We start from the raw sequence: 14,356 nt of genomic DNA on the forward strand, positions 1-14,356 counted from the left end.
AATTCATGTCGATATACGACTAATACTACAACTAGATGATATGATACTAGATAGACCGTACTCCCTCGCATACCCCTCGCGGCGGGTGAGTCTAATTCTGACAGCATGTGCATCAATTGAGCTGCAGGAGTTGGTCTGGATGCGCGGCGTTACGCCGACCAATGCTGAAATAATAATGTCAGACTGGCGATTGCTAATGCGCCTGAAACCATTAGTCGGCCATTCAGATGTATTGCTCGATGTAAACCGTATGCAGCACATGCTTGACTTGTACGAGCCAGGATTTCACATGGCCATCCGGGAATCAGCGGGCTCTAGTGTGTCCCTTGATTTATTTATTATATTCAATCCTGTGCCTCCAACGCTCTCATTGGCAAAGTTATCCGGGCTCCCTGCGTAGAAGTCAGCAGGAAGAATGTGACACAGTGAGGGCTTCCGCAACGGGCCAGTGGCGGCCTTGTGGCCTGAGGCAGCCCCGAGGCATCACACCACCCGCAAAACTCCGCCTACGAAACCTCCGCGCTCCCGTACCTCAGAACCTCGTTGTCACTCCTTGGGGAAGCAGCAGAAAGACCTCAACGCAGCTCAATTCCTATTTCCACCACCCTCGTCTCCGCTCAAATGGCATCTAGCACTTTTTTCCGCCTCGCTGCGCGATCGGTTCGCCCGGCCAGCGTCGCTCGAGGTGTTTCATACGTTCGTCCCAGCCTTCCGACCCGCGTCGCTTCGCCCTCTGCTTTCGTCGCTGCCAACAACTTCAGCATTTCCTCGAAGCTTCGCAGCGGTCACGAGGAGGAGACCTTTGAGGAATTTTCTGCCAGGTAGGCAGCCACCCATTGCATACCACGTCGAGGACCCGAGGTCGAGGGAGATGTTTAAGAGTCAGGCCACATGGGATTTTGGATCAGCATAGACTCTCCTCTCGACCTTGTTACATTCCAATTGCACTCGAAAATTCGATGCACGACTACCATACCCTTTTCTGACAAATCAATGGCAGATATGAGAAGGAATTCGATGCCGTGCAAGATGTTTTCGAGCTCCAGGTAGGTCACGGAACACACAGGTGATAGCCTAGCCGCGGTTGCATGACGCCCAACTACGGACGCACGGATCGAGTGAATCATCCTCGACTAACCACCCATAATCACAGCGCAACCTGAATAACGCCTTCGCTTACGATCTTGTTCCCTCCGTCGAGGTTGTCTCGGCCGCTCTCCGTGCTGCTCGCCGAGTAAACGACTTTCCTACTGCCGTCCGAATTTTCGAAGGTATGCTTTCTCATATACCTATGTCTTAAAACTCATTATATTACCTATATAGACTACTTTCTGACACATTTTCACAGGTGTCCGTGCCAAGGTCGAGAATGAGGGCCAGTACAAGCAATACCTCGAGCAACTCGAAAACCTGCGAACCGAGCTCGGTATCTCTCTTCGCGAGGAACTCTACCCCAAGAACGAGTAAACGTCCAATCTCAATGTTGCACAATGCAGTACCTCGATTGTCTTGGAAAATTTGTATAGATAAATAGAAAGCCTTATGGATAAACGAGTTGTGCAGGTCCGGCTGTAGCTGTATTATCGACGCAATGCGCTCGCGTGTGATTCAAAATGCATACGTATACCCTGGTTGGGGGAGATGTGTGTTATTATGCTTTGTTTACTCTTCGTCTAGTCTGTCTCAAACATTTCCTTTGCAGGTCTTCGACGCCTTTCGGCTTTAGCTCTAATTCAACGTGCCAATTTCACCCGGTCCAATATTATTGCTAATAACTCTAAAGATATTTAAGAACAAGTAACACCTTGCTGTGGACAGCATAGCAGATGGTACAATCAAAAGACAGATCAAGTATAGATACAGAGAAATATTGTAGAATGTGCATAATCTGGAATGCACATCAAAAGACCCCGATACGCCAGCCCGCATGTATATAGTGTAGTAGTTTCATGGTTTGTCAAGCAATATAACATATTCACCAGCTCATTCACAGTCCAAGCAGGAATGAATGCAAAATGAAGCACCTTGGAATCGAGAGATCATGACACGTAACTAGTGGGTACCGACATATTTGAAATAGTTCGGTCGACAGTCTTCCTTGGCTAGGAAACTTGCACCTTCGTAGAATTGCCCAGCTTTACAGCCAGAGCACTTAGGCGAGTTGGGACAGTTGAAGTAGGGTATATGACGGTAACCGATATCTCGGAACCTTTTCGATCTGTCAGATACCTTCGCGCTATAGGCTATGAGAAAATGGTTTTTGACTTACCAATGCACCTTGCTGGCATCTTCGAACAGGCCCAAGGCAATGGAATGAACAGGAGCATCGCCCCATCGTTCATAGAAGAATCCACCGGCACGGTCAAGGTGGTTGAAATAGGCTTCGTATCTTTCGCCACGGAAAAAGTCCATGTCACCAATTTCAAAGTTTGACCAGAAATGACAGGTAGAATATCCATTAGCCTTCTTATTATGCTCTGGCCGCAACTTGTCATCCACAAGCCATTCCATCATGTTATTATCGGCGAGGTACTCAGGATGCTCCGCAAGGAAACGTTCGGTCTCTGGCCAAAGAGTCGGAATACTTTCGGGTGCATCGAAAAGGTTGATTGTGAAGCCGTATGTCTTATTGTTGTCTTGCATGAATCGGAACACGTCATAATCGATGTTGCAGAAAAACTGCACTTTGGGTTCTACTCTCCAATAGTAGCGCGTGTTAGCTAGAGCCGGATGCTTGTAGAACATGCCACTGTTCCAACGACACATTCGGTGATAAGAGGACTTGTCGGCATATTGGATTCCGGCTTCCTCGAGCATCTTATTCGATTCCTTTACTAGTTCTCCGTCAATCCACTCTGGTTCCTCCCAATGCTCCTTCGGTACAAGTTCTGTACCTTCGGTCAGCTAATTCCCAAACCCGACCAACCCTATCTGAATTGTATCATACCATAATGACATTTTCCCTTCGTTACAGCTTGCGTCTTCCGCTTGAATTCTTCTGTGAAGGGTTTGTCGTTCATGAATGTCCAGGGATAGTTGAACTTGTGGTTCCATGTCCGTTCCAGATCTTCCATGGTCTTGATGAGATCATTGAGTTCTTCATTTCGAACCAGCGAAAGGAGCGTCGCATTGATGCGGGCGGAGTTCTCACTGTCTGGAGAGTAGTCATTGTCTTCTGCTCGCCATAGTATACCTTCCGGTTCCCCCGTCGCTGCAGCAAATTAGCACCCCATCTTCGCCTCTATGATGGGTACTGAACCTACGGTCTAATAATGGATCCCTAGTCATTCCATCTTTGAGTCTACTGCCGAGGTTGATAAATGTCTGCGTTGGATGTGAAATGTAAAAGACGACAACTAGCACAAGCAAGATTGAAAAGGCCCCTAGGAGCCGAATAGGCCTTGCTATGGCCATATTGGCGCCGGGCGAGCGATATGCGGGAGGGAATGCGATATAGGAGGTAGGTAGGACAGCGACTAGAAGCGACTGCACGCGGGTATTATAAAGAAAGAAACAAAACAAGTGACTCCTTAGTTGCGATAAAAATGAATCCTTATTTCCCTGGAGATCATCGGATGCTCCGACAAATCTTGATCTGTCACATAAATTGCCACCTTCCCCTATTAGGGCTAGCGCCACTGCTTGGCGACGCGTACTTCGACTTGCGTTACATGGACAGTGATTGTTGCTATCTCTCCTGGATGCCAATAATACTCAATGTTATTCCCGAGCTGTTTTTGGAATCCCACCTATCGAATCGTGTTGATCCTTTAGATCAATTTCGAAACGACATTCCACGTCATCAGCAATTAGCTACTGCTAACAACACATGCTAACCCCAAATACGTGCAACTATTTTTGATTGCCAATGAAGTACATTCAATGCGTGCATAATGGCTCGTTCCGCAGCCATTGGGATGCTGATTGAAGACCTGATTGTGGCAGTATCAAAATCAGAAAAAGTAAGAAATTTTCTCTCTTTAAAGATGTTCTTTCGTTGTCTCACGCACAGTAGAACTCAACCACCTTTCAAAATGCAAAATCGCGCTTTGATATTATTATCAAAGAGCACAGCAATTGGAACCACACAGATCCGTTTGCTGTAGAGAAGCATTTTGACGGTCTTGTAGAGAAATTTCGAGTGCTGAGCAAAGATGACTTGGCAGATAGCCTTAGTGTTCGCCTCAGCGAATTAGAAGGGCAACGAATATCATGGATGCCAGAGATATTGTCTTTGTTGCAGCAGCTCTCAGATCGGCCAGCGAATATATCTCAAGTACCTAGATTCGAGCTATCCAAGTCTAAAGACCCCGAACTCGGCTTAACATGGTCAGACTTGGACCCGACTGGCACGGCCTTTGCCGACGAGGACATATGGGCTGAGGTCTACTATGGAGAACTTTCTTCTGACGAGGAAGATTCAACAGCTTCCAGTGATATTTCTATTCCCAGAATATTTCCTCAGAGTGCGAAACCACAACAGGACGAGTTCGAGATTCCTAGTGAGCTTATTCAGTCGGGCGAAGATGACGAGTTAATCTCGACGATCAAAAGTGGCCATTTCTGGGAGTACGACTCAGCTGCCGTTAGAGAGTTTTCAGAAAGTCATACCCGTTATGTTACAGAACTACAAGCAGCTCGAGAGATTATCTTCATGCTTCAGGGTCTTCCTACTTCTCTATTTTGGAAGCTCGATAATAGCATTGCAGTCGACAGGAGATATGCACTCCGTCACGCTTCAAACTCCGCTTTTCTGCAAATCCTCCGCTCCTGTGCCGATATTGGAGCTAGTCTTGGGGAAGTGAGACGATATGTGAAGAATCCACAGTCTGTGATCTTTCTTCAAACGTTTGTCAGGGGAGTTGAGACGCATCTTCGTGAATTTGACAATTTCCTGGCAAATCTGCAGTTGAGATACCTCTCAATAGACCAAGCAGTCACTGTCAGTTTATTACAGTTAATGGAAGAGGTTAGGAGAGGAGGCCGAGTACTCTCACTATTAGCAGATTTAGTGGCGCAACTAGAACGCGCCCCTTCTGGCCAATCCTTTCTATGCTTGGACTTATTGTATGACTTAGTCTGTACTAATCAAGCTTCTGGAAATGATGACGAGTATAGAGCTCTCGCGAAACTATTCTTCTCCTGCTTTGAAGCGTATACGCAACCCATTCACTTGTGGATGGGAAGTGGGTTCCTAGAGGCGAACCAGGATACCTTCTTCATCACTGATACTCGGCGCGACAATGACCTTCGAACTCTTTGGCACAATTGGTACTCGCTTGAGGAAATTCATGGTCGACTTAATGCTCCCAAATTTGTGAAACCAAGTGCTCGCAAGATTCTTACTACCGGGAAGAGCATGATATTCCTCCAAAATCTCAATATTTCACCAGAAGACTTAGGCTTTGCTAGTAGAAGGCCATTTTCATTTGATGATGTTTGCCCAGATGACGCATCCTTGCAGCTTTTACCTTTCTCAGGCTTACTAGACAAGGCTTTTGACGACCTGATTGCCACTAATCATAAACTAGCTTCAGAATATCTACGAGAACAGCTGGGCGAACAATGCGGGCTTTGGAACTCCCTCTCCGCTTTGCAGTACATCTATCTTTGTCAGGATATAACTGTCTCCTCTTTGATAGACAGCAAAATCTTTGAATTAATTGACAAGGGCCGGGGAGTCTGGAACGACCGGTTTTTACTCACGGAGTTGGTACAGAGCACATTTAGTGGCATTGTTTCCGTTGATACCTCTCGTGTTATCGTGCGATCTACTAGAGGCGCTTGCATGGATTCCGAAAATCCAATAAGAAGCGTCAAAATGCTCAAAGTATTGTCAATCGACTACATTTTGCCATGGCCTGTGGCCAACATTATAACCAAGAATGCTATTTCGACATATCAACGCATATCCACATTCTTGATGCAAATCCGGAGGGCAAAATACATTCTCGAGCGACAACGGCTCCGCAAGGAGGACCATGATTCGGATGGATTCAATAATAACAGCGGGGATGATGGCCGTGGTTACATTATCCGTCATAGTCTCTTATGGCTCACAAACACTCTATATAGCCATTTTACAGAATTGGTCGTTGCTATGAGCACTGAAAACATGAAAAAGGCACTGGCGGCATCCGTAGATGTTAACGGCATGATTGCCGTACATGAAGCATACATGTCCTCCCTCGAACAACAATGTCTTCTCTCCACCAACCTAGGAGCAATCTACAAGGCTGTTATCGGCTTACTAGATTTATGCGTGCATTTAGCTGATATTCAATCGGCGCGTCATGGCGCTAACCGATTTGATAAATCAAACCGCTCTTTCCATTCATCGACGGGTGGAAATAGGCAATATCCCAAACGCTGGCGACCCCCCGAAGGGGCTTTAACGATTTCTCTGATTCTGATAACGATGATGAGGAAACTTCTAACGACGAAGACGAAGATAATGAACACGATGACAACGAGAACTATGATGAGGGGAACACAACCAGTATATCATTCCTTGAATCGCCTTACTCTGAGAGACTCGGTCATGTCAAGGAGAGGTTTGAGCGACTGCTGGCTTTCGTTGTGACTGGCCTGAGGGCAGTTGGCAGGATCGACGGGCAGCAGAGTTGGGAAATGCTTGCAGACAGATTGGCTTGGAAGACGAGACCAAATGATACATATTAATACAAGAGCTAAAATGAAATGTATTTTAGTGGCTGAATGTGTATATATTTTTTTTAACACATACATTCATACATGTAACATGTGTAGTGTAACAACGTAAATCGTGTTGATAATAAAATTGATATCTAGACCATTGAGATAAGACATATGTGATGTTATTTTATTGGAGACTTTCAAAAGTCGCCAGCCGAAAAGAACATCGAATAGATCCTTATGATAATACTGCAGTCTCGGGCAGAAAACTAAAGATATAGTATGATATAATTATAAATACCCAGAGCCCTCAACACCAAAAATCAGAAAGCACAAGCTGCAAACTAGCCCACCCATCTGCGGGCACTATAGAAAATACGTCCCCATGGGCCAATATCTCCCCATTTCTCTGCTTGTGGCGGCAACCAGCTGGCAACGCCATTGATGATGGTTCGTTCTGGATGAGGCATGATTGCTAGGACACGACCGTCTGGGGATCGCACGGCGGCGATACCCTCGGGGCTACCGTTCGGGTTGAATGGGTATGCCATGGTGGGCTTAAGAGTGGCGTTGTCGACATAACGAACAGGAGCCAAGTTGTTCCTGACAAAGTCCTGGGCAGTGATATTCGGGGTCAAAGTAAACGATGCACGACCTTCACCGTGTGCCACGGCGATAGGCAGCGAGGAACCGTGCATGCCATGTAGGAAAACAGATGGTGCGGAAGGGTCGGGATCGGAGATATTGACCATAGCTACACGGCCTTCGTATTGCTCGCTGGCATTTCGCTCGAAGCTAGGCCAATATCTCGCACCTGGGATGAGTTCTTTGAGGCGGGAGAGGAATTGGCAACCATTGCAAACACCGAGAGCGAACGTGTCAGGACGATCGAAAAATGACTTGAATTCTTTACGAGTTTCGTCGTGCAATAAGACCGATTTGGCCCAGCCCTGGCCTGCACCAAGGACATCTCCATATGAGAATCCACCACAAGCAGCTAATCCAACAAAGGAGGCTAGTGATACACGGCCAGAGATGATATCGGTCATGTGCACATCAATGGCAGAGAAGCCAGCAAGGTTGAAAGCAAACGCCATTTCAGCCTGACTGTTAACCCCTTGTTCACGGAGAATGGCCACCCGAGGCTTGTTGCTGAAAGGGGAGAGCTGGGTAAGACTTGTCAATATAGGAAGAGCCTTATCTTTAGGGTCAAAAGTAGGTCTCCATGAGATACCAGGGTTTGTGTTATCAAGAATATTAGCGAATTCTTGGTCGGCGCAGGCAGCGTTGTCACGAATTTTTTGCATGTGGTAAGATGTGTGTGACCAAATTTGTTGGATCTTGGCCCGCGGTTGCCGATAAATCAATTTCTGTTTGTGGTAAATGGTGAGGTTTTGCTTTGGCTGCTCGGAGACACGGCCGATGCGAGTAATTAAACCTGGTGGAGGACCACAGGTTGCGAAGCAAGAACGGAACACCCCTTCATCCTTCTTTCGAACCTGGAAGACCGCACCAAGTTCTTCATTGAACAATGTCTCAATGCAACTTCCAGTGTCCGAGGTCTTTTGTAACTCGTCCAACATGATTTCAACACCGCATCGTCCGGCAAACATCATTTCAGCGAGAGTAGTGAAAAGACCACCATCAGAGCGATCGTGATAAGCAAGAACGATACCAGTTTCCTGAAGCCCTTGCGTAGCATCAAAGAAGTCCCTGAAAAGCTCCACGTCCCGGATATCTGGACATTCATCTCCAACCTGTTTGAAGACCTGCGCTACTGCAGATCCACCAAGAGCTTTTCGGCCAATAGCGAGGTCAACGAACATGAGGACCGTTTCTCCAACATCCTCGACACGTCGTAGAGTTGGGGTCCATGTCTTCCTAAATTCTTGAACTGGTGCGAAGGATGAGATAACCAAAGAAAGCGGCGCAGTCACCTCCTTTGATTCCGTAGACTTCTCGTCTTTCCACTTCATCTTCATAGACATGGAGTCTTTACCAACTGGAATGCTGATACCTAGTTTAGGACAGAGATCAAGACCAATAGCTTCGACCGCTTCGTAGATGGCTGCTCCTTCACCTGGATGGCTGCTCGCGGACATCCAGTTGGCGGAAAGTTTGACTCTTTGAAGACGATCAATCAAGTCTGCAGCCGCAATGTTCATTAGCGACTCTGCGACAGCCATACGTGCTGATGCGCCCGGTGAGATAAGAGCAAGAGTGGGCTTTTCACCCATTGCCATGGCTTCTCCAGTGGTTCCGCCTTGGAGAAGGGAGGTAGCCGTCACGGAAACATCAGAAACCGGCGTTTGCCAAGGTCCAACCATCTGGTCCCGGGCAGTAAGTCCACCCACAGTGCGATCGCCAATGGTTATGAGGAAAGATTTGGAACCCACTGCAGGAAGGGATAGAACTCTGCTCGCAGCTTCGTTGAACAGTTGCTGGTCTGATGACGCTTCAGGAAGATACGTTAATAGGCTGGTGTCAAAAGGGGGCAGTTTCAACTTCCGCGAGTCCACCTTTCGAGTCATTTTTGGTGGTTTTCCAAAAAGTACAGAAAGAGGTAGATCGATTGGCTTTGGATATTCTTTCGAGTCTCGGTCCAGGAGCACAAGGCGCTTTTCACCGTGTTCGGAACCCTCTGCCTTGCCAACAACAGAAAAGCCGCAGCGTTCGCGTTTGGCAATAGCAGTGAATTTATTCATTCCTTCCTCTCCAACAGCCATAACATATCTTTCCTGTGCTTCACAGCACCAAATTTGCATAGGGCTCATGCCACGATCAGTGTTATCCACTTCTCTAAGTTCGAATGTAGCGCCCAACCCAGCATCGTGAACAAGCTCTGGGAGGGCGTTCGATAGACCACCTGCCCCAACATCGTGAATAAACTTAATAGGGTTATCTGTTCCCATTGCGACACAAGCGTTGATGACTTCTTGGGCTCTGCGCTGAACTTCGGCATTTCCTCTTTGGACACTAGCAAAGTCTAGATCGGCAGAACCTTCTCCAGAAGCGAGACTAGATGCTGCACCACCGCCAAGGCCAATAAGCATAGCAGGACCACCAAGAACTACGAGGAAAGAACCTGGTTTGACGATTTTGGGATCCTTGAGTGCGTGCTGAGGTCTAACAGTGCCTACTCCACCGGCGATCATGATAGGCTTATGATAACCTCGGAGTTCTTTTTGGCCATTGCCGATGTCAATTTCAGTAAGCAAGGTCCGGAAATATCCAGCAGTGCAAGGTCGTCCGAATTCATTGTTGAAAGCAGCGCTCCCAATCGGGGCTTCAAGCATGATGTCCAAGCTGCTTGCGATGTGGTGTGGTTTGCCAACATCGAGTTCCCACGGCTGTCGCAGTCCTGGAATGAGAAGGTCAGACACACAGTATCCTGCCAGACCAGCTTTTGGTTTGGATCCTCTACCGACGGCTCCTTCGTCTCGGATTTCACCGCCAGATCCGGTGGCAGCGCCTGGGTATGGTGACACAGCAGTAGGATGGTTGTGAGTTTCAACCTTAGCTAAAATATGAACCTGTTCTCTTGTGTATGCCCATTCAAGAGTTGAAGGATCTGGCGCCCAGAATCCAGCCTGCTCACCCTGCAATACGGCAGCATTATCACTATACGCACTGACCGTGTTCTCCGGGTGTTTTTTATGTGTGTTTCTGATCATTGCGAAAAGGCTGTTAGGCATCTGTCTTCCATCAATAACCCAAGATGCATTGAATTGCTTGTGTCGGCAATGTTCAGAGTTGACCTGGGCAAACATGAAAAGTTCAACATCGGTTGGATCGCGTGGAACGGGGCCGTTGCTAGCATACGCAGCGACAAGGTAGTCGATTTCAGACTGATCCAAAGCCAAACCAAGTCGTTTATTGGCGTCCTGTAAGATTTCCACCGCAGATTTCTCTCCAGCGTGAAGGGGAATGGTCTCCAAGGGAAGCGGTGGGTGCTCTGAAAACATCTTGTCGAGATCAGGTTCCTCTTCACTTATAACTTGGGTCATGCGGTCATGTAAGAAATCGAGATATCCATCCTCAGCTTTTTTCTCTTCAGCAAAGAGGGCCGATATCTTCAGTCCGCGTTCGATCCGCTTCACGGATTTCCCGAGTCCGCAAACGTGCGAAATGCCGGTTGCTTGCGAGCTCCATGGCGAGATTGTACCAACACGGGGGTATACGTAAAAGGTCCTCACGAGGCCATCGCTTTTCTCGAATGAAGGAGGAATGTCGGTGATATCGCCGTACTGCAAAAGTTGTTCGAGGACAGCTCGTTGAGGCTCTTCGAGCGTTTGGGAGTTATGCACATAGTGAAACCATTGAGCTCGCACATCCACAGCCCCTATCTGAAAAGCAATTGCACGTCCACGAGAACGTGAAAATGCAACTGATCCAGGAAGCGACAAATATGACTCGACCGCGGACATCATCCTGAGGGCAGCACTATTATGTGTGATGCTCGGAAGGTTTCAATAAATAGGAAACGGCTGCTCAATCGCAATACATTGACGGAGGTTGAGGGCCCAGCGCCAGTCAAAGTGGAGGCACTGGTTCGCTTTACAGTAAACCCGGAGAACTTCTGTCGATGTGATGTCTCTCTTCGTTAGAAAAATTATCGTCTCCATCGATCCCGCTCTTGCCTCGCCGATAGTGGGCGGTGGCCCCGCGCTAGCCCGATCGGGCCTTATCGTGCCAAAGCTTCTTATCAGTCACGTGATAAAACTCGATGTCAATGTACCAGTTCTTTCATCGCTGCCAGCGGATATATGTAGCGGTTGATACGTCAAGCACATTATGTATTAATAATACGTGCTTTCCCATATATTAGATATAGTTCCATAGAGTGCACCAGTTCAGCGTCATCGTCGTTGATTGGTCAGGCTATTGCCAAGCTTGCCAAGCTAAAAATTTCTGACGCTATCCTAATCAGGTTGAATGCTCCGACGGAGCATCTTTCCATAAACGGCAATATTACAAGGTATCAATCATGTGGAGGATGGATAGATGGATTGAAGAAATCCGTCCTTTCTCGCAACCGGTAAGCAGCTTAAGTATGAATTTATTAACTTCCGCGAGTAGTGTCGGGAATTTAGGCTATCAAACGAGTGGTGTGCTCTTGGATGACATCAGCCGAACGTTTTGCTACACATCTGTGGTAACTTTCGAATAGATCTATGTCTATGGCTACCAATTTATGAAGATGCCACTTTACCCTGGTTTTAAGTTTTCCTTATGTGTATAAGCTTTGCGTATCTTCAACTGACGCACTTAATACTCGATGTTGTTGATGACACAATGACGTTTGAATTATGTTGATAGCATAGCAAGCCGGCGAAGCATCTTGCCGTTTTGAGCAGACACCTAGCTATCAAAATCCTTCCCCGTTGGCGAACCCAACCCAACTCCGAACCATGACCGGACCAGTTGAGCCTGAGAGAGATTGGTTCCGTTTCAGGCTCAAATCTTAGTGCTTTACATCCTATCAAAAAATATTCTAGGCCTTGTATACTCAGTTCCTCATGGACCCACTATTGCACAATGATCGGGACAGGGCTGCCGCCTCGCGCCTTCGGTCAAGACATCAATTGATGGCATGTATAAATATGGCAGCCCGCCGCTGGGTTTCTGTAATATGTAGCTACGCAATTTTAGTCGATAACACCCGTCTAGGATTAGACGCATCGACACCTGAGGTACACGACTCGCCGCTTGACTACCCCACGGAGTGTGCAACAGATACTTGGACTTTGTTGATTACAGACGCCTATCAAGATGGCTTCACACGACAGCCATGTGTCTGAGGATACTCTCAGAAGATATCCCACGTTTGGATACAACCCTGGAGAAATAGACCCCACAGATGTGCCGTTGGGCGTTACTGAAGATGCCAACTTGGAGGAATTCACTGTGGAAACAAGAACAGGAAATATTATCAAGAGCGTGAAATCTAATGTCACCAATAAGATGGAAGATTGGAAACTGGTCACTTTTCGCATTGATGATCCAGAAAATCCGAAGAACTGGTCCAAAGCGAAGAAGTGGTACTGCACTATGGTTGTGGCTTGGACATGCTTTGTCGTCGCCTTTGCAAGTGCTGTTATTACTGCTGGCCTAGATGGTCCCCCAAAAGACTTTCACGTATCAATGGAAGTTTCTCTCCTCACAATCACCGTGTTTGTTGTTGGATTTGGCGTTGGTAAGTTATTAAATCAATCTTGAGTAATTTTGGAGCGGAGGTTAATTTGTGATTTTTAAAAGGTCCAATGGTGTTTGCTCCATTATCCGAAATGATTGGACGGCGGCCAGTCTACGCAGTAACACTATTCATCGCCCTTATATTCGAAATCCCGTGTGCTGTAGCGCCTAATATTGGCACGCTTATTGTCTGTCGAGCCATTGACGGTATAGCTTTCAGCGCCCCCATGACACTAGTCGGAGGAACCCTGTCGGATCTCTGGAGAAATGAGGAACGTGGTGTGCCCATGGCAGCTTTCAGTGCCGCTCCGTTTATTGGACCAGCAATTGGGCCCCTTGTTGGTGGGTTTCTGTACGATGCCGCGGGATGGAGATGGCTTTATTGGATCCAGTTGATTCTCGCTGGTGTGGCTTGGGCGATGATTACTTTCACCGTACCGGAAACCTACACCCCGATGCTCCTCAAAGAGCGTGCAAAAAAACTACGAAAATCTGAAAACGACTCAAGTTACGTGACTGAGCAAGAGCTTGATTCTCGGCCAACTGCTGAGAAACTTCGCATTTTCCTTCTACGTCCATTCCAATTGTTATTTCTCGAGCCTATTGTACTATTCATCTCTCTCTACATGTCCGTCTTGTACGGATTGCTATACATGTTCTTCGTCGCGTAGGTGTCTCTTCTTTCTATTGCCCTGAGTTAGCTGACACATCTTTTTAGATTTCCTGTCGTTTATCAAGAAGGGAAAGGATATAGTCCTGGAATCACCGGTCTTATGTTTATTCCTCTGGCCATAGGCGTTGTTGCTAGTGCATTTTGCGCACCCCTCGTCAATAAGCATTATCTTCAGCTATGCGCGAAACATAACGGCAAGCCACCGGCAGAAGCGCGTCTTATTCCCATGATGTTCTCTTGTTGGTTGATTCCAATTGGCTTATTCATCTTTGCCTGGACTTCGTACTCCCATCTTCATTGGATTGGACCAGCCATTGGTGGGTTTCCTGTCGGTTTTGGCTTTATTTTCTTATACAATTCCGCGAATAATTACCTGGGTATGTATGCTTGTTATCCCAATATGAGAACACACAGCTGAGTGCTTATTCTAGTGGATACCTATCAACATCAAGCTGCATCAGCCCTAGCAGCCAAAACCTTCCTGCGATCTATGTGGGGAGCAGGCTGCGTGCTCTTCACGATTCAAATGTACCACCGGTTGGGCTATCAATGGGCAAGCTCCCTCCTTGCCTTCATTGCTCTCGCATGCTGCGCAATTCCTTATGTCTTTTACTACTATGGAGAGGGGATTCGTCGACACTCGCACTTTGCTTATTGTGAAGATGAGGAGACGAAGGCGGTGCCAGCCATTTGATCGCCGCACAACACCAATTGGCGAGATTGCATTTTAGACGGCTAGACAATTTCTTGCGATACTTGCATTGTTAAAATACTAATAGAAGGGGTAGAAGTGCGTGTGTCTGCATCTTGGCGTTACCTGGCGTTGAATTTTCT

At 47.2% G+C, this 14,356-nt stretch overlaps 5 protein-coding genes across 5 annotated transcripts; 3 read left to right on the plus strand and 2 right to left on the minus strand.

The window, feature by feature from the left end:
- Positions 1 to 621: 621 nt before the first annotated feature.
- BGW36DRAFT_289104 (putative cytochrome c oxidase subunit VA) lies at positions 622 to 1,467 on the plus strand (the record flags this gene model as incomplete). Its single annotated transcript, XM_046210632.1, has 4 exons — positions 622 to 821; positions 1,001 to 1,046; positions 1,154 to 1,271; positions 1,349 to 1,467. The coding sequence occupies 4 exons, from the start codon at positions 622 to 624 to the stop codon at positions 1,465 to 1,467; spliced, it is 483 nt and encodes a 160-aa protein (XP_046075339.1).
- Positions 1,468 to 1,753: 286 nt separating this feature from the next.
- BGW36DRAFT_371929 (putative alpha-1,2-mannosyltransferase) lies at positions 1,754 to 3,556 on the minus strand. The gene is made up of 4 exons (XM_046215420.1): positions 3,264 to 3,556; positions 2,948 to 3,211; positions 2,270 to 2,888; positions 1,754 to 2,209 (listed from the first exon to the last, which is right to left on the minus strand). Exons 1-4 carry the CDS (start codon positions 3,412 to 3,414, stop codon positions 2,053 to 2,055), a joined length of 1,191 nt encoding a protein of 396 aa, XP_046075340.1. The 5' UTR covers positions 3,415 to 3,556; the 3' UTR covers positions 1,754 to 2,052.
- A 232-nt stretch (positions 3,557 to 3,788) lies between these two features.
- BGW36DRAFT_109134 (putative gamma-tubulin complex component GCP5) lies at positions 3,789 to 6,748 on the plus strand. The gene is made up of 2 exons (XM_046209218.1): positions 3,789 to 3,962; positions 4,016 to 6,748. The coding sequence occupies exons 1-2, from the start codon at positions 3,894 to 3,896 to the stop codon at positions 6,581 to 6,583; spliced, it is 2,637 nt and encodes an 878-aa protein (XP_046075341.1). The 5' UTR covers positions 3,789 to 3,893; the 3' UTR covers positions 6,584 to 6,748.
- Positions 6,749 to 6,998: 250 nt separating this feature from the next.
- Positions 6,999 to 11,084, minus strand: BGW36DRAFT_356110 (phosphoribosylformylglycinamidine synthase; the record flags this gene model as incomplete). The annotated part of the gene is made up of 1 exon (XM_046213727.1): positions 6,999 to 11,084. One exon carries the CDS (start codon positions 11,082 to 11,084, stop codon positions 6,999 to 7,001), a length of 4,086 nt encoding a protein of 1,361 aa, XP_046075342.1.
- A 1,342-nt stretch (positions 11,085 to 12,426) lies between these two features.
- Positions 12,427 to 14,216, plus strand: BGW36DRAFT_289932 (putative MFS multidrug transporter; the record flags this gene model as incomplete). Its single annotated transcript, XM_046210712.1, has 4 exons — positions 12,427 to 12,850; positions 12,913 to 13,516; positions 13,568 to 13,899; positions 13,954 to 14,216. 4 exons carry the CDS (start codon positions 12,427 to 12,429, stop codon positions 14,214 to 14,216), a joined length of 1,623 nt encoding a protein of 540 aa, XP_046075343.1.
- Positions 14,217 to 14,356: the final 140 nt, after the last annotated feature.

The sequence above is a fragment of the Talaromyces proteolyticus genome (genome assembly GCF_021365285.1).
Source record: "Talaromyces proteolyticus strain PMI_201 chromosome Unknown BGW36scaffold_3, whole genome shotgun sequence".
NCBI lineage: Eukaryota > Fungi > Ascomycota > Eurotiomycetes > Eurotiales > Trichocomaceae > Talaromyces > Talaromyces proteolyticus.

Coding starts and splice junctions, on each gene's coding strand:
- BGW36DRAFT_371929 (XM_046215420.1), bottom strand. CDS start 3,414: ATGGCCATAGCAAGGCCTATTCGGCTCCTAGGGGCCTTTTCAATCTTG. Junction 2,889..2,947: donor GAAGGGAAAATGTCATTATG/GTATGATACAAT, acceptor CCGAAGGTACAG/AACTTGTACCGAAGGAGCAT. Junction 2,210..2,269: donor GATGCCAGCAAGGTGCATTG/GTAAGTCAAAAA, acceptor CAGATCGAAAAG/GTTCCGAGATATCGGTTACC.
- BGW36DRAFT_109134 (XM_046209218.1), top strand. CDS start 3,894: ATGGCTCGTTCCGCAGCCATTGGGATGCTGATTGAAGACCTGATTGTG. Junction 3,963..4,015: donor CAGTATCAAAATCAGAAAAA/GTAAGAAATTTT, acceptor CACGCACAGTAG/AACTCAACCACCTTTCAAAA.